General features: G+C 42.5%; 1 protein-coding gene across 14 annotated transcripts in view; it reads left to right on the top strand.

The window, feature by feature from the left end:
* The window catches only part of LTBP1 (latent transforming growth factor beta binding protein 1), a 255,388-nt gene extending 234,359 nt beyond the window's left edge, over positions 1 to 21,029 (top strand). For 13 of the 14 annotated variants that reach the window (XM_081796946.1, XM_081796942.1, XM_081796945.1 and 10 more), the window contains 3 exons: positions 14,578 to 14,700; positions 18,677 to 18,826; positions 20,011 to 21,029. In XM_081796946.1, the coding sequence (XP_081653072.1) occupies positions 14,578 to 14,700; positions 18,677 to 18,826; positions 20,011 to 20,192 (455 nt within the window). In that variant the 3' untranslated portion in view covers positions 20,193 to 21,029. The remainder of the gene's footprint in view (positions 1 to 14,577; positions 14,701 to 18,676; positions 18,827 to 20,010) is intronic. The other variant, XM_081796944.1, reaches the window with a different exon arrangement.
* Positions 21,030 to 25,188: the final 4,159 nt, after the last annotated feature.

Raw genomic sequence — 25,188 nt, 5'->3', positions numbered from 1 at the left:
CCGCATCTGACTCTTGATTTTAGCTCAGGTCATGATCTCAGGGTCCTGGTCCCCCACCCCCCCCTCCATGCTCAGCGAGGAGTCTGTTCGAGAATTCTCTTCCTCGGTTCCTCCCCCTGCTCACGCTCCTGTGTTTGCATGTGCACACGCACGTGCTCTCACTCTCAAATGAATAAATCTTAAAAAAAAAAAAGTAATCAACAGAATACCCAGGGTTCCCAGTGTCTGTGGCTATCTTTTTGAAATAATTAGACTTCTGTGAAGTAAATTATTAAAATAATTAGACATATTGTAAGTAAATTGAACATAAAGATTTAAAAGTCTTGATCTGAAACTTTGAAGCAATTTGATGGGACACTTTGTGTGTTGGGAGAGTGCCGCCTATTGGTGGTATGATGTATTGCACTACTGTGTCAGACCCCCTGAAGTACTCTTAATGAAAGTCAGGTGTAGCAAGGTGAGAGTAGTTAAAAAAATAAAAAAAAACCTCTAAAGATACTAGTGCCGCAAAAGAAATGGGCAAATGTTAAAACAATTTTTGTAAGGCACTAATATTGATCAACATGCAGAGGAATCGTTCACTCAGTTTTGTGGAGAGAACACTTGGAAGATTCTAGATTCTTTTGGTGCAGAAATTCTAGTTCTGGGGATACAGATCATGCTTGTACTTGAGTGCCAGGGGGGGGAAATGTAATCTTTACAGCATAAGAAAAATTTGAAATCTATTCTGTCATTAGGGAATTTGTAAACTATTATATGCAAGTTGTAATTAGGAGTAAGAACTATGGTTGAAAAGCAGTCTTGAATTATTTATAGCTTACCTGTGTTCAGTTTTAGTTAAATTACTTACATATTCCTTCCTTCACTTCATTATTTACTGTACACCTGCTCAGCACTAGCCAACAAATTTTGCAGCAGATGTAAAGTTTGCATTTATATGATGTGTAAATTTTAGTTCTGTAAAACTAACATAACATACAATTATGTTACTAAATTAGAGCAGCTTTTTCCTAAATGATGTCTCATGTTAATGTACGTGTGATACCCTTATTAATAAATTCTCCATTTGCTGCAACACCAAATTTTTTAATACTTCCTAATAGCTAACCTACCCCCAATTTTTTCATATGGTTTTGCAAAAGGGAAAGTACTTTGGAATCTGTTTCTGAACAATTGAGCTAGTGATTTCTTCCATATTCATGCACAGCTCTTACATATGCCCAAATATCTCCATGTAAGAAGTTTCATAATACCCTTGGAGGTGTGAAGGAAGATGGGGATTTGAGTCATGGACTGAACTTGAAAAAATATTGTAACTGGGCAGTGGTTGCAAAAGTCCTTTCAGCAGTCATGGTTTAAAGCCTTTTCCAAGAAACATGTTTCCAAAGAATGTTAATAATAACTTTGGAACATCCTCCATGTGAGGCACAGTGAGTGGTCACTGCCTTTGGCTTAGGCAGCCCAGGGATCTCGTTCTGTTTCTGGCACTGCTTCTGTCGATTGTACTGGGCAAGTTACTTTAGTTTCCTTTATCCAAAGTTGAGAACTCTTGTGAGGGGATATGGTAATTAGTACTCTCTGAGTATGAAATGTATCATTTTTGGTCAGAGATCCTGAATATTATGATTAAAGAGAGTGTAGCTGTTAATAAATTATAGTGGAGCATTAAAATCGCACTGGAAAGATATATAAGGCTTCCTAAATTCTGACTACCATGCCTGCACACATAATGCATGCCGTAGATACACAGCGTGGTAAATGGTCTGGTTCTTGGGGATGTAATTCGTGGTATCCATGGAATTAGATTGAATTGGATACCTTATGGCATGGCGAGTAAGCAATTTATGTTGTTTCTTATGGAAAAGATTTATTTACTTCCTCTTTCTCCTCCCAGAAAGGAGCAAAAATGCTTTTCTTACTATAAAAAGACTGTTGCAAAATAAAATTTAGTAGCGAATTATGCACATACAGCTTTGTGATGTAATCATTATGTTAGTTTCCTTGCTTGTCAAATGGCAGTAGCAACAATAGGTTCTTTGAGGGTTAAATGTGATAAATGTATGGGAGATGCTTGGATTACAGTAAATGCTTTGTAGGTGTTAGCAAATCAAATCCTGTTCCAGGAAATGAGTTCAGCTAATGATTATTCCCCACTACTACCTTGTTATTCGGTGCTAGAAGTCTTCTTTGAAAGGAGGCAAGAATTAAAGACAATGAAGAATTGGAAGAGTGTTTGGGGACTAACAGAGTCAAACAACTCTGTGGACCCCAAAAAAAGCTGCTCCTTCCATGCCCCTCCAGTCTCCAAAGCTAGGAGTATGTAAGCTAAGGGAGGCTTTATGGCTGGAAAGGACCATTTAGTGCCGGCTTTTAAATGAACATTCAGCATATTGGCTTTTAAATGAACATTTAACATATTCAGTTTATCAATTTTTTTAATAAAAGAAGCAAAATAATGTTTGCAAATAGTTAAAATTTATAAATGTTAAAACTTACACATTTTGCCCTGCTCCTTACAAGTCCAATATTTTTATAATAAAATAAGATCAAGTTTTATTTTGTGATGGATCTTTAAATATATCAAGGAAGAAATAAAACTTTACTTCAGAGTGACTTCTATATCAAAATTGTGTTAATTAAATCTCTTAACACTTTGGTCTCCATTTATAAATTTTATCTATTTGATTTTCTCTCCAGCACTTTATATACCCGAAAGGGCAGCCCCACAATCCTAATAAGCATTTTCTTCTTAAGTGCTTGAGCAGCTCTTATAAATCTAATAAATCAAACTTGAAATGACAAATTAAATTTTCTAATAAATTTAAATCCTGTTTACCAACCTAATCAAATTCCCTTAATTCTCATTCAACACAAATCCTAATCTAAAGTCAGCTTTATTTCAAATAAAAATCACAAGGTTTTTCTGTCTGATTCTCTATTACATGGTTCTCCTAAACATTATAAACATACAAAATAACAAAAACCTCATTCTAAAACCTTAACAGAAAAGTATTACTACTCTAGACTTAATGTACATCATTACTAGAGGAATTTCCACCTCAGGCCAGCTGAGGTTACTGGGTGGAAAAATTCACGACTGTGATTGTCCATTATTAGAGAATTAAGCCAGTGTGTGGGATGTATATACTCACGTGTGAGTCTGAGCATCCATGCGTGATATGCTGAGCACATTTTATTACTTCCATGTGAGCATGGGACCACAAGTGTTTCTCATGTATTATTTTTATAATCAATATCCTCCAGTACAGGGACCCTCAAGGGAATAATAGGGCAGATAAAATTAATAAAAGTTTTTCTCCATCTACACACGACTCCCCATAAGAATCAGATACCTGCTCCTAAAGGGATGTGCTCACCCTGTGGGGAGATTCCCTACCACACTGGTGGCTCAGACAGATAAACTTCCCTTGTGCCTGTAAGGTAGGCCGGGGTATTAGGGTTCTCCAGAAAAACACACCCAATAAAAGAGATAGGGATTTATTGATTGATTGAGTCATTCATTCATTATAAGGAATTGGTTCTCGTAATTATAGAAGCTGGTAAATTCAAAATCTGCAGGGTGGGCTGATGATGTGGGATGCTTGAGGGGATCCCAGGTTCCAGGTCAAAGGCCTTCAGGCGGGAAGAGTCCAAGGCAGTGGGCTGTGGGCTGTGGGCTGGAGAATTTTCGCTCACTCAGAAGAAGGTCATTCTCTGTTCTTTTCAGCAATTCAGTGACTCGGTTATTCAGGACTGAATGAGGCCTGCCCACATGACGGAGGGCAATTTGCTTTACTCAGATCCACCAATTTAAATGTTAATCTCATCCAAAAACACCCTCACAGAAATGCCCATAACAGTGTTTGATCAACTACATCAGGGCACCTCATGGCCTAGCCAAGTTGGCACATGAAATTAGCTATCACAAGTGGGATTGAGAAAAATATTTAAATATTTTAAAATATTAAATATTTGCATTTTGTGGGCCTTCTGCACTGCCCACTGAAATCACACTTAAGGAGGGATCTTAGTTTTCAGTTCTTTCCCTTCCCCAGGTACATGCTGGAGAAGGGCAGGGAGGAGGTGGATACTTAACACTTAGCCAGGGCCCCTCAGCTGGGCAGACGGCAGGTCAGGGCCTCCTTAACCAGGCTGTGCAGGAGATACAGGACTTCAGAGGGGGAAGAAGTCAGCAGGGATGAGTGACAGAGAAGCCTGCTACAAAAAGGAGGGGCAGCACATCAGAGGAAGAATACTAGAAATGAAGCTAAAAAGTGCGTTTTTAAAAACAATCTTGCCTTTGGCACCTGGGTGGCTCAGTCGTTAAGCGTCTGCCTTCGGCTCAGGTCATGATCCCAGGGTCCTGGGATCGAGCCCCCGCATCGGGCTCCCTGCTCGGCGGGAAGCCTGCTTCTCCCTTTCCTGCTCCCCCTGCTTGTGTTCTCTCTCTTGCTGTGTCTCTCTCTGTCAAATAAATAAATAAAATCTTAAAAAAATAAAAATAGGGGCGCCTGGGTGGCTCAGTCGTTAAGTGTCTGCCTTCGGCTCAGGTCATGATCCCAGGGTCCTGGGATCGAGCCCCGCATCGGGCTCCCTGCTCGGCCAGGAGCCTGCTTCTCCCTCTCCCACTCCACCTGCTTGTGTTCCCTCTCTAGCTGTCTCTCTCTCTGTCAAATAAATAAAATAAAATCTTTAAAATTAAATAAATAAATAAATAAATAAATAAATAAATAAATAAATAAAAATAAAAAAATAAAAACAACCTTGCCTTTGGCAGGTGCATCAGACAAAGGGAGAGCACCAGACAAGTCAGTCACATTGAGGTTAGGATCATATTTTGTAGTCACTGATTAAAAACATCTTTATGAAAAAAGGAAACCTGGTGTGCTTTCAGAGTAAGGACAGTTAAAAAGGAAAAAACAACAGTGACAACCCAACCCTAAGAGAGGGGAGAACGGACTCCATTTCCTGCATATATATACTGCTGGAGACAGCACTCTGGAGGCGTGTCCTGGAACCAGAAACGGTTCCCAAACCCAGCTCCCTGGGCTTGGGAGCCAGCAAGTGTCTGGAAGGCCAGCTGCAGGGTCCTTGCTAAACTGCAAACTGGAGTATTAACTCTTCTGAGAACCGGTAGAAATTCTTGTTTCGAGGGCTCCAGAACAATGAGAGAACAGTTAAACATGAGCAGAATTTGACAACAGGATTGCCAGTTGGGGTCCTGAGTGCTTCTGAAACTTTAGTTTGCGCACAGCTTGGACTTCGGGGCGTCCGTTGTATTCAGTGCTTATTTTCTTAAAATCTGTGCTGCCTTGAAGGCTAAGAAGGTATTTGGCCCCATGCTTATATAAAATATTCTGAACAGAGCATAAATTTGATTGTGATTATGATCGCACTGATGTCCTGTTAGAATCTTTCTCATTTAGAGCGAAAGCAGAACAATTAAGACATACATGTAAAATGAGCGATCTGATGACAAAAAGCAACACTTTTACTTTGAATGAACAAGCTTTTAATTTATCTCCAAAATACAATGTTTAACAGTTTAAACTTTTTCCCTTGAAGTCAGAGATTACAAATAGGTGCTCAGTTTCTAGAAACACCTTTTTCAGGGTTATTTTTTATTAGGTGATTTGCTTTTCATGGAAATTTTACTTTCACATATTTTAAAAGCACTTTGCTGCTGTGATGATTTTTTTTTTCCCTCTTCAGTGATAAGATGAGTTGAAATGTCCTCTGAGGAGAATGAACTGTGATGAATGGGGCTGTGACAAAACCACAGCACATAATTATTGAAAGCCGCATCTTACGTTTGAGGTTTTGCATTCATATAATATTGTGCTTATTCTGACCTTTTCTTAATTAACCTTAGGAGACAGCTGTGGTTAGAACAAAGCTCTGGCCACCTGTGCCTTTAAATGCTGACCTCCTGGCTGGAATGGGCAAGCCTGGCAGAACGGAGGCCAGGGGAAGTTTATCTGGTCTCCCTTCATGCAACACACTGATTGTGCCTGTGATGTTTGGGAGAAAAGTATCTAGGAAGTGCTTAGAAAGCGATCACGTTCTTGTCTTTGTGCTGACACAGATCTGCAAGGAGTAGAAACTAGGGAGGGCAATGTTTTTGCTTCGTTTCAGTAGCCAGTATCTTAAGAAAGAAGCGGATTTCAAAAGATTAGCTCACTGGGGAGCTTAGGACACAGCATGCCTTCTTTATGCTTCCTTCTGAGATTCAAGTCTCAGTGGCAAGCAGAGCTGTTGTGAACAGTTGTGCTGGTTGTGCACTGCTCAACCCTAGAAGATACCATTCACATGGTCATCTGTGAGCACCTACAAAGTGTAGCTGAAGAAATCACTGCCAGGAGGAAGAGCTACTAAGACTATATCTGATTCTGAATAGATCCGGGGGGAAGGGAAAAGAGAGTCATTTCAGATTAAGATAAATAGCAATATAGAGAAAAATCATAAAACTGAGTTGGATCTGAAAACTCAGTTTTGCTTTGTAATAAGTGAATGGAATAATAATATTGATTATGTTTAGTGTTATTTTAATATTGTATAAATTACCTAGAACTTGCTCTTCACATAGTAACAGATTTAGCAGTATATCTTTCTCATAACCGTGAGATCTCTACTTCAGAATATTAAGCTAGTTTTTTAAAAGATTTTATTTATTTATTTGACAGAGAGAGAGACAGAGAACAGGACAGTGCAAGCAGGAGGAGAGGGAAAGGGAGAAGCAGGCTTCCCGCTGAGCAGGGAGCCCGATGCGGGGCTCGATCCCAGGACCCTGGGATCATGACCAGAGCCAAAGGCAGATGCTTAACCGACTGAGCCACCCAGGTGCCCCTCAAGCTAGTTTTGAACAAATATTAATATAAGTTTCTTTGCTTCAAAACTTAAATGAGCAAGGTAAAATAATATACTTTGAAACCCAATTACCTTTACCCTTATATTTTAATTTGTTTTTAGTAAAAGAAAATACTATATTTTAAGAATTTATCCTCGGGGCGCCTGGGTGGCTCAGTCGGTTAAGCGGCTGCCTTCGGCTCAGGTCATGATCCTGGGGTCCTGGGATCGAGCCCCACATCCGGCTCCCTGCTCAGCGGAGAGCCTGCTTCTCCCTCTCCCTCTGCCTGCCACTCTGCCTACTTGTGCTCTCTCTCTATCTCTCTGTCAAATAAATAAATAAAATCTTTAAAAAAAAAAAAAACGAATTTATCCTCACTTGGTCTTTGGAATATCATTAAATTTTTCTGGACCTCCGTTTCCTCAGCCGAGAAGTGAATGAGAGACTAACCTTACAGGTTACACTGACTGCTTACAGTGTGTTAAATTCCATGATTGTCCATCATTCTGAAAATATCCAGGCGAGTTCGGCTGAACGCAATAGCGGCATCTAGTGGTGATTACCTCCTATCACGACCACAAATTTCCATGACAAATTGTCTTCCCTAGATTCTGCAGCCTAATAGTAAAAATTTTCTATTCAGGATCATAGAACACGTAAACTAGAAAGGACCTCAGAGATCAACTAGTTTCCTCATTTTACCAGTTAAAAATAGAAAGGTTAGATGAACTCCAGACAATATATAAAAAAATGTTCTCCTGTGTTATTTTTGTTCATCTTGACTTTTTTTTGAGGTGAAATTCATATAACATAAAATTAAGCATTTGCAGTTTCCTTTTTGTTTTAAGTAGACTCCACACCCAGTGTGGAGCCCAACATGGGGCTTGAACTCACGACCTTGAGATCAAGACCTGAGCTGATATGGAGAGTTGGACGATTAGCCGACTGAGCCATCCAGGCACCCCATAAAATGCATTTTCAAGTGAACAGTTCAGTGGCATTTAGTACATCCACCGTGTTGTACAGCCTCCCCCTTATTCTTACGCACACACTTAGCTCCTATTTTAAAGTAATTCTTACTTGGTTAATGCAAAAAGAGAGAAACCAGTGTATGCCTGATACATAATACTTAGTGATTTTTGCTCTTTGTTGACTTCTTGGATTGTCACTTCAGAGTGATATTTAAAGAGCAGGAAAGAAGAAAAAAATGGTGTTGGTGTCTTACATTTAGAAAATACGAAGCAGATCAGTTGAGAAAACTAACATGTTGAACTTTCCTCTTGTTTGCCTGTTTATTGTACTGTTCAGTCTTCTCTTATCAAACATTAGAGGTTACCTCATTCCCATTTCCCCTGTGATTGCCTGAATGTAAGACTTGAATGCTGTATTTCCAAAGCCTTTGGATATTTAGAAATGGGGAAAACTCTTCATGCCATCCTTAAGAAATTCATAAGTGATCAATCATTATTTTAGGGTTTTCGTGTGTGGCATGATTTAATACCATTACAAGTGTATACATTTTGGATCCAGGTTTTAAGAAAGCAGAGGGAGCCTCCACTTTTTGGCATTCATACCCAACAAATCTGTCTCTCCAGGAGAGTCTGGCTAAATAAACAGCAATCTGTTGGAAACGCAGGGAGTGACTGAACTTGGAAGGGCAGCATTAGGTGACGGCTGGGGTGGGGGAGCTCGGTTGGTCTGTGGCCCACGAATTTCTTTAGAGCATTAACATTTACGGGAGTCCCGCAGAACATAAACCCTGCCAAAACTTTAGACTTCATTACCTCCCTGTCCTCGACAAGTACAATTTAATTGAACATTAAGCAATTTGATCTCTTTCACCTAATAAATCGAGCAAATTCAATAAACATAAATCCTGCTAATGATAGAGCTGACCCTGGTGGGGCTGAGCTCATCAGCATTCATGGTTATTACTCTCCCTGGAATTTAGTCACAAATGCTTATTGCCGAACTACATACTTACCTGGGGCTTACCGTCTAGGGAGTGTAATGATTAATTTTCTTTGCAGGGTCTCCGAAGGGCAGCTGCGGAAGAGAACCTGGTTTTGCAGATAGACCACTTTCGATTTGAATCTCTCAACTAAACTAGGACAAGTTATACGATATCAGAAACAAAAGGAGTTAATTGCGATGGTTTCATAGGGTGTTCTGAGATTTAAATGAAAAATGTACGCAAAAGCCCACAGCGCCTGACGCGTGGGAACTTGATAGTCCATGTGAGCTCACTTTCCTTTTTGTCCACTGTTCCTAAAAAAAGGGATCTAGAGTAGCCACTGTTTACACGGTACTTTTTTTGTTTCGCTAAAGCTTTCTTATCCATTACGTATGCCTGTGACTCTGAGTTGCCTTCCTTCTCCTCTTCACCGAGTTGGCCTCCGTCCTATAGATGCTCACCTCTAAGGTGAGTCTTCCCCCAGCTCTTCCTGGCTGGCTGTCATCCTGACCTTTTCTGTGGTCCCAATCAACTGTTGCACATGTCACCGTGCATGCACCTGTGTTCGCAGCGTCGTTATGACCTTCCTCTCTTCCAGATCCCACCCTGCCCACAATTATTCTCTGTGTCTGGTGGAATGAGTGAGAATAAGTCAGTCATGGAATGAAACAATGACTTGCCTTTACTAGCGCAAAGGCAGGTACCCTAATCCTGTTGAGTAGATGAAGCTCAAAAAAATGGGTCCAGTCCAAGGAACTAGAAAGTGGCGAAGCAGCACTAGGACCCAAGACCTTTGACTCCGGGTCCTTTTTCTTTTTAGTATACCCTATTTTCTCTCACAGCTCAGCAAGTCTTAATATCCGGGAAGCAGGGTCACAGCCTCTTCCCCAGGCTCTGCGGGAAAAAGTTTTTTTCTGAGCAGAGCGTAAGTAGAGAGAGACCCACCCCACACAGGGTGTGGCGGGGCCGGTATGCTGGCTCACGGTCCTTTATCTTGGGTGCCGGATGGCATTTTCTCTCAGTGGTGACTGTGTTTCTGATCTCAGAGCTTTTGCTAATTGCCGTCACAGATGCCTGTTGATGTTGCTGGCTCTGGCATGCACCGGGGGAAACACTCATTTCATTCTCCCTGTCCTCTTCCTTCATTTCCTGCTCGTGCATCTGTGTTTTCCAAACACCACCGTCGATCAGCGATATGTATGGAAGGCTCTGAGAAAAACACCCGGTCTAGCAATTTGAGCAAAATGTGACCCATTTTACTTAATGCGGAAGAATCGGTCCTTGGTTCTTCTCTATTTGAAAATAATGCCCTTCAGACTTCAGAGCCCCAAGTTTTTAGCTGTGATTGTGTGGACAATGAAATGCAGCCTCTTCTTCATTCCTCAAAGCAGCTGACTTTAATCTGTCTCAGGACTAAAACTTCACCTCCCCGTCTCCTCACATGTCAGAGTCACACTGTGACATGTGACTGTCCAGACCAGCCCCGCAGATGGGTCTGTCATCAGGAAGTGAGATTTCCTGCCAGGATATAGTAATGTGCTTCCCATTGCTGCTGACAGCAGAGGCCCCAGACCCAGCGGCTCCAGGGGGTAATTTTTAAACTTTTTTTTTTTTTTTTCAATTTAAAATTAAAATCAAAGCAGCACCATCTGTCATAGGAATCTGCCATGCCAGGGAAAGGAGTATGATCAATGGCCTGGATATTGTTTAGACCACGTCGTTGACGGTGTCCCACACCATCCCATGTGTGTCTTTCATAGCTTTGATCAAGAGCTTAGCATTTGTCCTTGGGGAGGTGGAGAATGCATTGAGGGGGGGAGGCTTTGAGGTGTGAATATTTCCAGTTCCTGTTCATTTCACATTCGTATTAGGCTAGATCCTGGATGAACACATTGTATGGTGGCTCAGAAATGGTATTTGCCTCATAAAGTATAAGCTTTGCTGAGCAAAACTGTTCCTTTGCGTGGATGCCCAGGCAACGAGGCAATTAATCGTTGTTGATGTGTTTAAGTGAGGGGTGTTTTAGAGAAGGGACAGCACGTGTTCATCCCCACACGTTGAGCTAGGTGAAATGGAGAGCTGAGAGAGTCCCATGTGCTCTCATGGGAAGTCGTGGAAATAGTTCAGGGATCTGCTTTTCCTGGTTCTGTCCCCTCCGCCCACCACGGTTCACTGTGTCCCCAAGCTGGAGTGTCGCCAGGTCCCAGCCCTAGGGATAACCAAGGCCACGCACCTCCTAGCTAGAATGGGCTCTGGTTGTGGCTTGGGGCGCACAGTAGGTGCTAGAAATGTGCCCGTGCCCAGTTCCTGAAGAGGATGCCTTGCTGAAGACTCAGAAAGTTCTGTGATACTCCACTTGCACCCCTGGAAGGGGATGAGAAGCCCGTCTACTCGAGACCTCTCGAAAGGATTCAGGCATATACTAAGAGTTGTTGAATGTCAGTCTCCCTTCTTCTTTGAGTGCTGTTGATCTGGTGTTAGTGCTCTCACTGCCCGACCAAGTAATTCAGTGTGTCAAGGCAGTAGATGATTTGGTCCCTTGTTGTTTGACATGAGGTCCATGAAGACATCTTCCTGTGTTAACTGAGCAGGAGTTTCCCTCCATGTGTTTAAAAATTCCAAATCATCTTGAAAGAATATTTAAAAACATCTAGAGTGTGCTTTATTGCTCTTAATTTGCTACACACTTCTTTTACCTTATGCTAACACTGAAACTTGTTCTTTTACTGTCTTTGAAAATCCTTCTTTACTTGCACATGTTCAGTAGGGACTTAGCGATTTTTACCTCTGAGATAAATTGGAACCTCCATTTTCTTGGTGATTCAAAATTTATGAACAGTTCTATAACACCATCCCGTTTTCATACATCAGTAACACAGAGGTAGACAGATGAGAATTGTTACCCCCATGTGACAGATATGGAAACTGAGGCCTGCCCCAAATTGCTAAACTGGAAAGTAAGTGGGCCAACCAGGACTTGAGCCCCAGCTTCTGCCTCCAGCAGAGCCCGTGTTCCTCCTCTTCCCCGACGCTCACTTGACCCTTGACCCTGGCCAAGAATGAGAGTAGATGTGCACTACGGGGGGCGCAGCATGGATGGATTAGGGTAGGCCCGTCCATGCTCCCAGAAAATAACCCGAAACGCACGTCCTGGTGATGATGGGAATATAGCACATCTCAAATACGAAAGAGTGTACGTTTAATGCAGAAATCCTGTTCTGATAACTGACCAAGACCGTTTTGAAATTTGGAATGTTTAATGTGCAAGAGAAAGTAAAGCAGCAAAGGACAGTAAGTTCTAGAATCCCAGAAATGCATAGCTGAGGAAGAAAGGGCAGGGAAAGAGGATTTGGTGGGTCCCACCGCCCCACCTCCATCCTCTCCTCTGCTCCCCTTTACCAGCCTGGGTCCAGTTAGAAGCCTGCCTTAGGAACCGCTTGGTAGTCCCCAAACACAGATTCCAGCTTGCTTTCTTGATGCCTTCGGGCAAGCTCTGTAAAATAAATCCCAAATACATTTTGTAAATGTAAATCCTACTCATCTTCTTAATTTCGGGTCAGGTGCCGTTTGTTCCAGAAAGCTCTTCCTCCTCTTCAGGCTCCCATTTGGGCCCCTCCTTTTGCAATGTTAGATGATGAGAGCTTGGAGGGGAGGCACCAGCTCATTTCACTGTGGAGGAATGCTGGTCTAGGGGAAGACCCAGGCCTACAGGCCAGGCAGCCCCAGACGGCCCTATGTCATTGGACAGCTCAGGACCCTCAAGAGTCTCAGCGAGGCCTCCCGCAGGCAGATGTCGGATAGGACCATGCTCAGCCACTTCTGGATTTAGTCTTACAAAATAAGAGCATGAGTTTGTTTTTAATATCTGGATCACAGCCGTTGCTTGGATATAAAATACCGCACAGTCTCTCTTTCGGATGTACAATGAACATACAGAATAAAGTCAGGAGAGAAAATGAGCTCAGCTCTTGAAACTTGTAAACATTTCGGCAATCTTGCTCTCACAGGGAAATCCTTAATTCTTTTTCAAACTTGAAGCAGGTCTGACAACCATTTGTATTCTCTCTGCTTTCAGTTGTGTATGGATTTGGGGGTGTGGGGGGAGTCGAGGATCTTTTTCCAGGTTCAGCTATTTCCTTAATGAAATTAGTATTTCTTCTGAAATGGTGTCGTGCAGAAGTGTCGGGGTATCTGGGGTCCGTATGCTATTCCTGGAATGCTACCACACCAGGAGAATTTGAGAAAGGGGCAACCATAATCCTACTTGTCCAGGGTCTTTTCTGGCCTTAGGCTTCCTCTGTGCAATTCCAAGAGACAATTGTGTGAGTGTATGTGCGTGCATGTGTGTTCGTGCACACGCACACACGCACCTTTGCCTCCTTTAAGTGGGGGTGGGGGGTGAAAGCAAGCCTGAGAGTTCAGAGCTCACACTATTGCCCTAGTGCATTTCTTTAGTTTCATACGTCACAGGAGGAAACAGAAGAGAGGAAAACTCCCCCCAATCTGCGCTCCAGGCAAGTGTGGCTGTCGGCCTTGTGTGACTGTCCTGAGGGTGTCCATCCAGTCCTGGGGCCTCCGGACTGGAATCCCCAGTTCTGGCAGAGCTGCTGAAGTCTGGGGAGCCCCAGGATTTCCGCCATCTGCTAGATAAATCCTTGGGCAGTATATTTCCATGCAACATGTATTCAGAACACAAAGATACCCCGTCTAAAGCTCTCTTCTCTAGACCTTGCCCCGTAACTCCACTCCGAAACTCAAGCAAGAGCCTAGGACTACCAAGATCCCAAGCACTGGCTGGGTCCTGTGAGGAGACGACAGGAGAGTTTAGAAGAAGGTGGCCGTGGGGCTGACCCAGCTTAGACTAGGAATATGGCCTCTGGAAAGTGGTAACTGCAGAAGAATCTGTCTGCGGTACGGAAGAGGTAAAGGCGAGGATTTCAAAGGAGCTGAGATAGGTAGGAGAGGCAGAATGTTCAGTGTGCACACTGGACCTTCATTACTGAGTTCACGTTTGCCAACGCCTCACACCAGCTGTCACTTAACCACTGTTTCCACTTCTTCATCAATAAAATGGAGGTGATAATGGTGTCTCTTCATAGGGTGGTGCGAGCATTTTAGTGCCTTAATGTGTAGTAAGTGCTTAGAACGGTACCTGGCAGAGAGGAAGCATCATACGACTGTTAGTACTCCTCTTACTCCTGCTGTTACTGCACTATCACGATCATCCTCGTTGTTACTGTAATGCCGTGTTCATCCCGACCAGGCCTTGAGGGTAGGACTAGAATAGTTCTAATACTGGCATCGTTGCTTGGTTGTGTCATTTTGGGATCACCCGAGGTACATCTGTTCTGTCTCTTCTGAGTGAAAAACGTACCTGTCTGTAAGAATGTGACTCTGCCTTTACAGCGATAACACCTGGTGGTTGCAGGTAAAGTCATTCTTCCAGGACGCCTACAGCCCTCTGAACGCTGGCTCACTTTGCCGTTCCTTACTCTCCTGGAACACGTTCTGCCAAATGTTCAGCTGCTGTGTTTGGTCTTGTAGACCAAGTGTAGAATCTTAGCTATGCTATCCAGCATTTCACTGTGGGGGGTGAACGCAGCGCCCGTAAAGAGGACGGAGACGAGTCTGACATCGGTCGTGCACACGTGTGGGAGACAGGGCGTGTGGTGGACAGGGCCCCGGCCAGTGCCCGGCGCTCTGAGCTGGGAGGGGGCGTGTCCGGGTGCTGGCAAACGGCCATGACGTCTCACACCGCTTGTCATTTCCTTCTCAGACGACTATGCCCAGCTGTGTAACATCCCCGTCACGGGACGCCGGCGCCCATATGGACGGGATGCCTTGGTCGACTTCAGCGAACAGTATGCTCCCGAAGCTGATCCCTACTTTATTCAGGACCGTAAGCAAAACTTTTCAGTTATGTTGAAGCAAAATTATGGCTAAAGGTTACTCAGTGATTCTCAGAAGGTAGCCCTGGGAATTTGTCAGAAATGTGAGCTTTTGGGCCCCACTCTAGACCTGCTGAATGGGAAACTGAGGTGAGACCCAATAGTTTCACCCGCCCTCTGCTTAAGCCTTATGCATGCTTGAGTTTGGGAGATACTGGATCAAATTATTGGCATGCTGGTGGGGATGCTGTTAATGTTTACTTTCTTTAAAGTAAAAAAAAAAAAAAAAAGATCTTCTAATATCCATAACAAAACCATTTTTTACTCATTACATTGTGATCTAATATAAGCAGCAGTGTTTTCTTGAAAGCCTGGTTATAATTGCCATCGTTTTTCACATAAGCAAATGACATGTTAAATGTGCCAAGTTGATCTTTACAGATATTTTAGAGTGGGAGGTCAAAAAAATTGCGCCTCTGGTCAGAAATTGTTAGAATCCACTCGTGGCGGACCTTACTAAGTAAGGAATGATGCATGCCGGCTTCTCCGGGACTTGCGGGCAGAGTTTTTTCTGTGGAAGGTGGAGTGTGCCTCTGTGAACCCTGATCCCATTTAGAAAAAAAAATGTCTGACGGTTAACGGGAGTGTCTTGGATAAGGAGGCCATACAAGCTAAAGGTTTCTCTGGGGGAAGCCACAGCTTCTCAAATTCCAAATGCCGTCTTGGTAAAGAATAGGTTGCCTCACTTCTAGAATGGGAATAGGGAAATGCAGATTGTGGCTGCCTCGTCTGCATCTTCCAGAGGGTCCCTCCTTGCAGTGGGCAAAGCCACACCAGATTTTCAAGGCAGGGAATCCCTGCAGACCAGGGAGTTAGAGTTAGGACTTTGGAGACACTGCTGAATTACAGACTACAATAAAACCTCTTCTTTCTTTGGGCCCTGTTACCTGTGAACAAAGCACACTAGCCATGACCTGGTTCCTGAGGAGCAACCCAAGCTTTGCGGCTACATTTGGAGCGACTTCAATTCTGAGTCAAAGAGTGTTTCCTTCGTTCCCTTCCCTTCTCGTTCTTTTCCTTGCCTACCTTTGGTTTTTTGATGGATGCATAAATTGATCATTCAGCAGAATTAAGAGTGCTTCAAAATCTACATGAAAACAGCATTGTATCAATCTAGCCAAGTTGATTAACACACACCTGTGTAACCCTCACCCAAGTGTAGAACATTAGCAGCATCCAGAAGACCCCCTGAAGCCCTTTCCCAGCCAGGGCCCCCCCCCCCGCCCCACCCCAAGGATAACCACTCTCCTAACTTCTAATACCTTCGATTATTGCTTTTAATCCACAGCATACAACGATGCACTACTTCATGAAACGTGTCTTAATACACTGACAGGTATAAGACTGTGCACTTACAATTTCTGCACTTACCTATGAATATGTTACAGGTCAATGGACATTAACCTTTAAAAAAATGAAAAGGTAGGGCGCCTGGGTGGCTCAGTTGGTTAAGCCACTGCCTTCGGCTCAGGTCATGATCCCGGAGTCCCGGGATCGAGTCCCGCATCGGGCTCCCTGCTCGGCGGGGAGTCTGCTTCTCCCTCTGACCCTCCCCCCTCTCATGTGCTCTCTCTCTCTCATTCTCTCTCTCTCAAATAAATAAATAAAATCTTAAAAAAAAAAAAAAAAGGGAGAAGAGATCTTAAGGTTGAAAGGAAGCCCAGCTGGCCTGCCCCATAAATTCAAAATAACAGGTTACGGCTATACTCAACTGGGGCACATCATGCGGCTCCGTGTACAGCGCCTGTCACCTTAGATAGAGTCCAGATTCCAGGAATCTTCCTGCTGAAATGTTCTGGCTTGTGTACCTTTTTTTTTTTTTTTTTAGTGCTGACGTTGCTTTAAAACTCTTTTTTTAATTCACTACAAATGTTAAGAAATAAACATGTTGGTGTCACATCAGTTTCCTTTTTAGCAACATAGGAAGCTGAGATGCAAATCTTAGACCTTGAGCTTTGACTACATCAATGGCCTTTAAACTTACTACAGGTTATGAGAAATAGTTCCTCCTTCCCAGACCAGGAGCAAGGACTTTCTGGCCCTGCTAAAGAAATGATCGTATTGGGTAGACAGTAACACAGAGGGAGGGCTGAGGTTTCTTATCTCCCGACTTCTGCTTATTTAAGAAAATTGAACTGAGAGCTGGGGGTACCTTTAGTTAAGGCACTATTTTATAAAAGTAGAAACTCCTAGAGCAGAAATCAGTTTTTTCTTATAAAGGCCTAGAGAGTAAAGTTTTTAGACTTTGCAGGTCTGCAAAAGGCTCTGCAGGCCTACTCAGCCCTGCTAGGATATCACGAAAGCGGCCACAGACAGCATGTCAGTGCATGAGTATAGCTGTGTTTTAATAAAACTTTATTTACAAAAGTAGGGAGCCAGCCACATTTGCAGTGGGGGCTGTACTTTGCTGACTCCTGTACAAGTATTTTCGGACGTCTACTTGATGTGTATATGTGTAGGAGTTTTCAAAATTTAATTCCACGTTTAAATTCTGTAATAATAGAAATTTTTAGTAGTTATAAAGTCAAAATGATTTTGCCATAGTACCTGGAATTTGAAAATATTTTCATAGATTAAGACTTCATTTTCTTAAGTATTTCTCAAATTGGATTGGGGGCCCTAAGGACATAGTCTTGATGGCCTTTCTTTTTTTTTTTTTTTTTCCCCTTTCAAAATTTTTAAAAGGGCCTGTCATGGATGTGTTAATTTTTTAAAATCACTTGAGTTACACCTTGCAGCCCTGCATAAGCAGTGATATTTTGCTGCCCCCTGCAGTTCCACTGGAGAATTACTTCAGAGGGCCAGGTAGAGAGTTATGGCCATATTTTGATTTTTTTTTTTTTTTTTTAAAGCTGATACGTGATGAGGTTCAGAAGTGGGGGATGGGGGGTGAGCCCACATCAACAGTGTGTCTGTGTCACCGTGGATTTATATTTACAACTTTTCTCTCTAGAAAGAGAGCTAAACACTCTTGATGCCTGTTTGATCTCTTTTTACATTCATAAACCCTAGCTCTAAATCAGTTTAAAGATATCTAAGCTATAAAAAGAGCCAAACAAGGACTTCTTTGTTTCCCGAAGAAAAAGATTTTTGGCTTTCTAAGCACAAGTGTGATGTACTTTTCTCATTTATCAGGATGTTTCGAGTCCCTTTTACTGTCTTTATCCTTTGATCTCCTGAGAGCCCTTTTGTAAGGCTCATTCCAAAGCTAGAGCAAACAAACAGACTTTACAGGGCAAGACCAGCCTGGCTTTTCACTGCTCTTTGGGGAACTCCAAGTGAAAAACCACCGCCTGAAATCCCCATGGATCTTCCCAGCAGATGTCTGCCACACTGTGATAGTGACTTCCAGTGGTTCCGTCCTGAAAGTTGTGCTGCCACTTGCCCTACTGAGAACTCAGGAAATTTGGGATTTTAGATAAAAACGATACGTTAGCATTTTTTTGTGATTTTAATATGGAATATCGGAATTCAAGATGTGGGGCTGCTCGTGCACAATATAGAGAGAGTTTTTAATATCACGTGCGTAATGTTGTGTACAGATATATTCAGCCTGAAATTTTACTGCTAACTTTAAGGCGTCTGAAGTAGGTGTCTGAAATATGTATATATGATGAACCATAACCTTAATAATTATATAGTTTTAAAAGATGGTGTAAGAGCCTGCAAATTTCTTTTTTTTTTTTTTTTAAGATTTATTTTATTTGAGAGAGAGTGTAAGCAGAGGGGAGGGGCAGAGGGAGAGAGAGGGAGAGAATCTTCCAGCAGCCACTCTGCTGAGCGCAGGGCCCGACGTGGAGCTTGATTCCACGACCCCCAGATCGTGACATGAGCCAAAATCAAGAGCTGACCACCCAACTGACTGAGCCACCCAGGCACCGCAGAGGCTGCAGATTTCTAACCTGGCTCCTGTCTTCTCCTTTCCAGGTTTTTTAAATAGCTTTGAGGAGTTGCAGGCTGAGGAATGTGGCATCCTCAATGGGTGTGAGAATGGCCGTTGCGTGAGGGTGCAGGAGGGTTACACCTGTGACTGCTTCGATGGGTATCACTTGGACATGGCCAAGATGACCTGTGTTGGTAAGGCTGATGTGTGTCCTATGGCAGATTATTCTTGCCCTCACATCCCCTGTGGCCAGATCTCATATAGTCGAGGACATTTAAGATAGATCTGCAGTATCGGTTTGGGAAGAGGAGAGAAGTTCTGGAGATGGACAGTGGTGATGGTTGCACAACAGTGTGAATGTACTTCCTGCCACTGAGCGATCCACTTAAAAGTGGCTAAAATGGCCGATTTTCTGTCTTGTATATTTTACCACAATTTTAAAAAATAACACGGATCGCTCATTTAAGAACTCATAGAGTGGTACATCGGGAAGAAAGGACAGAACGTTCCAGGTAATTAGTTTGACTCTTCTAAATTCAGCTTTTGACTCTGCAGCAAGTAATGTTTTCCCCCAATACCTGACACCAGCATAAGGAGTGTAAATGTCTGAAAAAAATATAACTCCGGTGGTAATCATGCTGGAGAACGTTCCTCTTAAAACTCCCTCTCCCTCTCTGTCTCTCGCATGACCATCCCTTCTATTTTTAAAAGACTGGTAAGCATGCATTTGTTCTTCCTCGTGTGATCCATGCCACCTTCTAGAGCCTGGCCCTTGAATTACGGGTTTTTTCCTATTTCTGTGGCTCTTCTACTCCCTCCGGCAGCAACCCTCTTCCCTACTTCAGTCTTGTTTGTCTCCGTTGGCGGTGGGTCTGGAAAAGAGGTAAACCTGGGTTATTACAGGTGTTGCGAGTACATTTCTTTTCTGTGGAAAGAAACCTAAGAAGGTAACTTGAGCCTTTCCAGAGGCTGCCTCGAGGGCTCTCCGCTTACTTGTTTGGTTCTTTCTTCGGTGTATACCTGTCGACAAACCTGAACGGTTTTTCTGTACCTGCAGAAGGGAATTTAGAAGTAGGAAAGTTCTCCTAGCTTTTTTGAGTTTTGACTATAAAATGTCAAGCCGGCCAAATGTTCATGTTGCTTTAAATAGCAGGGAAGAAAATTCTAGAACCTCTCGGACCTAGAAAGTTGTATTTATCTTGCATGTGATTGCAACAGACAGTAGTGAGAAAGACTATCCAGTTTACTGGGGGGAAAGCAGAGAACCGCCAGACTGTGTCCCGGCCGGATGCCTCGATGCCTCAGGTAAGCTGTAGGTTACATTTCCTCTCGGAGTCATAGGAGAGCTTGTTTACCTGCGTGGTTTGGCTTATTGCAGATGTAAACGAATGTGATGAGTTGAACAACCGGATGTCTCTCTGCAAGAATGCCAAGTGCATCAACACCGAAGGCTCCTACAAGTGCCTATGTCTGCCTGGCTACGTACCTTCTGACAAACCCAACTACTGCACTCCGTTGAATACCGCCTTGAATTTAGAAAAAGACAGTGACCTGGAGTAAAAGAGAATCTACATAACCGAAGCCCATATACTCTGCACTGTGTAAAGGGGAAGAGAGAGATGTATTATACTTGAGACATTGCACCGAACCCGGAATGTCGGAAATACGGAAACATCGCGGAGTTGTGCGTCCTTGGGAAGAGGATGAGAGGATCCAGTGTGAGCCTGACTGGTGTGACAGACCAAATGGACGTTTCTCTGAAAAACCAGTATATATAGTCTGTTCATATGTAAAATTCAGTGGAAAAGAGGCGGAACAGTGCTGTTATTTTAAACAGAAGGTTGTATTATGATGTTTTTGTTTTGTTTTGTTTCTACTATTGCTTGATTAAATTTGGCATTTAAATAGTGGTGGAAATATTTTATATAATTTTCATTTTTTGGTTGTGCAGTTCCTTGGCTACTGTTTTTCTTCAGTTTTTTTTTTTTTCATTCTCAAGTGCACAAGTCTTTGATAAAATATTGTTAAACTGTATTATAAGTATTGTTACACAGGGTTATGTTATTCCTGGTCTGGAGCATTTTTAAAATCCACACTGTCTGTCCTGTGGAGCAGGCAGTGATTTTTGTTTCAAAACTTTTATACACATTTGGAGGAAAGTACTTTATATTTACGGTGTATTGTCTGATTTTAATGTCCATTCTTAGCCAAGCTGCTAGTAGGCATCAATTGGATCCTTTCCTGCATTGAGATGGAAGAACTAATGAGCTTACGTTAGTATTGTAATTGTGTAAAGTAAGCCCAGCAAAATTTTTGGAAAACTTGATGACCCCACCGTATTTACCATTGTATGTTAAAGCAAAATAAATCACCATTTTTTTAGGAAAAAAAAGTCTACCTGAGAGTAACTGTCAGTGAGTATCTGTGTATAAGTTGTATCCCCTCCCCCATTTATTTTTACGAGTGGTTCTCTAGTAACGTAAAGTCTTTTACAGGTTAATTATTAAATCTGTTAGATATTGTTAGAGACTGAATTGTGTCCCCCGCTCCAAATTCATATGTTGATGTCCTAACCCCCCAGGACCTCAGAATGTGACTGTATTTGGAGACAGGGTTTTTAGAGTACTTAAGGTTAAATGAGGTCTTTGGGGTGGGCCCTAACCCGATATGACTGGTATCCTTATAAGAAGAGGAGATGAGGACAAACACACAGAGGAAAGAGCATATGAAGACCCAGGGAGAAGACAGCCATATCCAAGCCAAGGGAAGAGGCCTCGGAAGAAATCAGCCCTGCAGAACCTTGATCTCAAACTTCTAGCCTCCTGAATTATAAGAAAATTAATTTGTGTTTAAGCCGCCCAGTCTGTGATCCTTAGTTAATGCAGCCCTGGCAAACGGTACAGAAACAGATCACAGGTAGATATCACAGGAGCAGGGAAAACTGCTTTCGAGGTCCTAGTCCCTGCTTAACAGCCAACTATAGTTACGCAATTGTTAAAGTGAGTTTCAGGATCCATTTTTTTACTTTATAAAAGCATCTGAGTTTAAAGAAAAACAATGAAACTATGTATAGGGATACCCAGAAGATAATCTCATGTAACATTTTCCTGAAATACAGGACTTTGGTTTCTAATACCTGTAGAAGGAAGAATAATGGGATATCAAAGATGTCCATGTCATCTTCCCTAGAGCCTGTGAATATGTTGCTGTATGTGACAAATGGAAATTAAGATCACAAATGGAATTAAGGTTGCTAATCAGCTCCCTTAATAGGGAGATTATCCAGGTAGGCCCAGTGTAATCACAAGCGTGGAAGAGGGAGATAGAAAAGGAGAGTCTGGGAGGAGGTGTGAGATGCAGGTGAGAAAGATGTCTCTGCTGTGCTGGCTTTAAAGGCAGAAGAAGAGGCAAGAGGGTATGAGCCACAGAATGTGGCTAGCTTCTAGAAGCTGGAAGAGGGAAGGTACCATTCTCCCCTAGAGCCTCCAGAAAGCACGACTCTCTTGACACCTTGATTTCCAGCCAGTAACATGGATCCACTTCTAACTGTTGAACTGTACGATGACAAGTGTGTGTTATTGCAAGCCATTAAACTTGCAATAATTGGTTGTAGCAGGGACAGAAATCTAAAACAATACCCAAACATCATAAAATGGATCTCTCAACATTTTCAACCAACGTTTATATATAGGAGAAACTTACATTGATATCCCCAAAACTCAGCACAAGCATTTTAAATAAAATGACTTGTTGGCGCAGGTCTTGAATTATATTCCAAATGTTAGCATAGTTGGAATCATCACGATGTTTGAAAAGCACCAAGACTATCAACGAAGTGGATGTGCACTTGGATGTTGCTGACCAGCTGACGTGCTTGTTTTCAATGCATTTCCACAGTGCTTTCCATGTCTGTCTACCCATTATTTTTACCTAGTTTTGTACACATCCCCCCGAAAACATTTTGTCTTTTGTAATAATGTACTGTTCTTTTTAGCTCCTTCCAGTAGTTACTGCAATTTTACTTTCAATACCTATTGTCCTCGAAACCACAGGTTTAGGATTCTGTGCCAACGGTTCTAATTCGTTGGCCATGAAGACATAGGCGCATAATGCAGTGCATTCTGATCATTATACTGGTTATATAATCTCTTACGCTAATACATGTATTTTCCAGCTGCCTGAGTCAGAGCCCAGCCATAGAATGAGTCTGCTTACCTTAAAAGGCCAACAATAACATTCTCTTCTTTTGTCATAAAAATCAAACTCTGCTCCAGAAACACTAGACCTGGCTATCTGATGGAAACTTACGTAATTTGAAGTTATGTTCTTGAAATCTGCCCTGTTTCAAAATGAGCACTAAATACAAACCTAGCAAACCAAGCCCTTAAACATATCAAAGGTGTTTTATACAATTTCATCCACAGTCCTCTAAAAAAATGCTTTTATGTTAGAAAGAATACCATAATTTAGCTTTAGTATTTTTACACACAAAGGACTTTCTTACTCTAAAATGTACTTGAATTTTCCTGGGAGATCTTAATGTCATCATATTGGCAGAAACGACAAATCCGATATGCTTAAAAATGAGGTTCATGAACATTTCATTTGGGTCAACAGTGCAAGAAAACAACATGCATGTCAGTGTTCTACGTTCCTCCTTATGCAGACAAGCCAGAACCATGGATTTAGGAGTTGTTCTAATACCAGCATTAAAATATTATGATTCTAACACACTCTTCACCTTTCAAATAGGAATGACTTAAGTTTGTACTGGCACATCTGTGATTGATCAAATCTTTGGTAAGAAGAGAACATTGGCTGTCATTGATCAGTGTCACAGGGATGCGGAATCATAATTAGGAGAAAACTCTAAGGGGAGGCATCATCTGCAAAGTGCAGGAATAAACCACAGTCCGATAAGACAAAAGACACCTCAGGGAAAGAGTCCCTTCATTTCGGATCAAACATAATCATCACAGGAATATGAGATTCCTCTAACCAACTTTTCCCTCTCTTTGAGAGTGTGGGATGGCCACCACTGGAGGAAGAAATTATCTTCCAAGTCATGTATGAAGAGGATTTTTCTTTTTATCGTGACTCTGAGTATAACTACAGCAGGCTTTGCTATTTCGTGACGAGACACAGAATATTCAATAGGACACTGATAATCTGTCTTGATGTCCCATGCTCCCAACACATACACATACATAAGAATTCACTGAAATCTGGGATACCTGGGTGGCTCAGTCGGTTAAGCATCTGCCTTCGGCTCAGGTCATGATCCCAGGGTCTTGGGATCAAGTCCTGCGTCGGGCTCCTTGCTCAGCAGGAAGTCTGCTTCTCTGTCTGCCTGCAGCTCCCCCCGCTTGTGCTCTCTCTCTCTCTCTCTCTGACAAATAAATAAATAAAATCTTATTAAAAAAAGGATTCCCTGAAATCTGTATAAGTATCTGGATTTTTCTGGAGAAAATCTTCTGGAGTCAGACACACTCAGAGTGTGGTCCTCAGACCAGTTGTATTTTTGAGAGAGATTGAGAAATGCAGAATCTCAGGCTGGTGTACCAAGACCTTATGGATGGTTTCTGCGCATATTAAATTTTCAGACACACTTTTCTGAACAAGCGGGTTGGTTTGTTTGGCTGCATATGATTTGGGGAGCTTGAAAAGTTGATGACCCTATCCCCAGAAATTCTAGTTTAATGTTCTGGGTGTAGAGGAATTCTTAGTGAATTCTTACCCTCTGTGCAATGTTCCTTATCTGTAAGATAGGGACAGTGACACTTGCCCTTATTACCTCATAGGAGTGTAGAAGGGATCAAAATAAGATCATATTTATAAGCCAGAATTCATCGTGTGCAGCTGAGGAATGATTATTCGTTGCTCTGTGTCACTAACCTCACTTTAAAACCTTGACTCTTGTACATGCTCCTTTGGCCACGATGAAGAATTAGTCTGGACTCCTTCTTGATTCCCTTCCCAGCTGCTTACCTCCAAACCTGAGGGTTCCCTTGATACACTTTGATTTAAACTCCTCATATCCCCACAATCTGAAGACTCGACTCTTGCCCGTTTGTTGAGATAATTTTCTGGAGGAAGTTGCTGCAATGGAGCATCAGAAACAAAAGATCTTGGAGGGACTGACTAGGAAACGTATTTGTAAATTCAGGAGTCATCTAAACCTTCTGGGGAAAAATAAGGCAGGGGATTTTGGAGACAAAATCAGAGTAAGAAGTATTAGAACGTAGATGGGAGAGAAGATTGGTATGAGAACAAAATGACCTCACCTACACCAGGTAGTTAAGTGTCATTCAAGACTCACAGGTTAAGTCTTTACTGTTCAAGGTTTTCTTGGATCCTCTCATTTTTGGAGAAAAATGGCCACACTGACCCACATAGTCTGGAGTGTACCTGAGATTTCATTCTCCAACCTCGAACAGGATCCTGAGGCACAGACAGGGACCTAGAAAGGAGGTCCTGACATCAGAGTACTTCAGCCATGGTGACTCAGTGAGAAGAGGCCAGGAGCCACCACCATCCGGCCATGCTCAGCTGATGG

This window comes from Leptonychotes weddellii, chromosome 10 (assembly GCF_054177405.1).
Source record: "Leptonychotes weddellii isolate Sample4059 chromosome 10, ASM5417740v2, whole genome shotgun sequence".
In the NCBI taxonomy this organism is placed as follows: Eukaryota; Metazoa; Chordata; class Mammalia; order Carnivora; family Phocidae; genus Leptonychotes; species Leptonychotes weddellii.
Note: the sequence above shows the minus strand (reverse complement) of the source record. Positions and strands in the feature narration are given on the sequence as shown.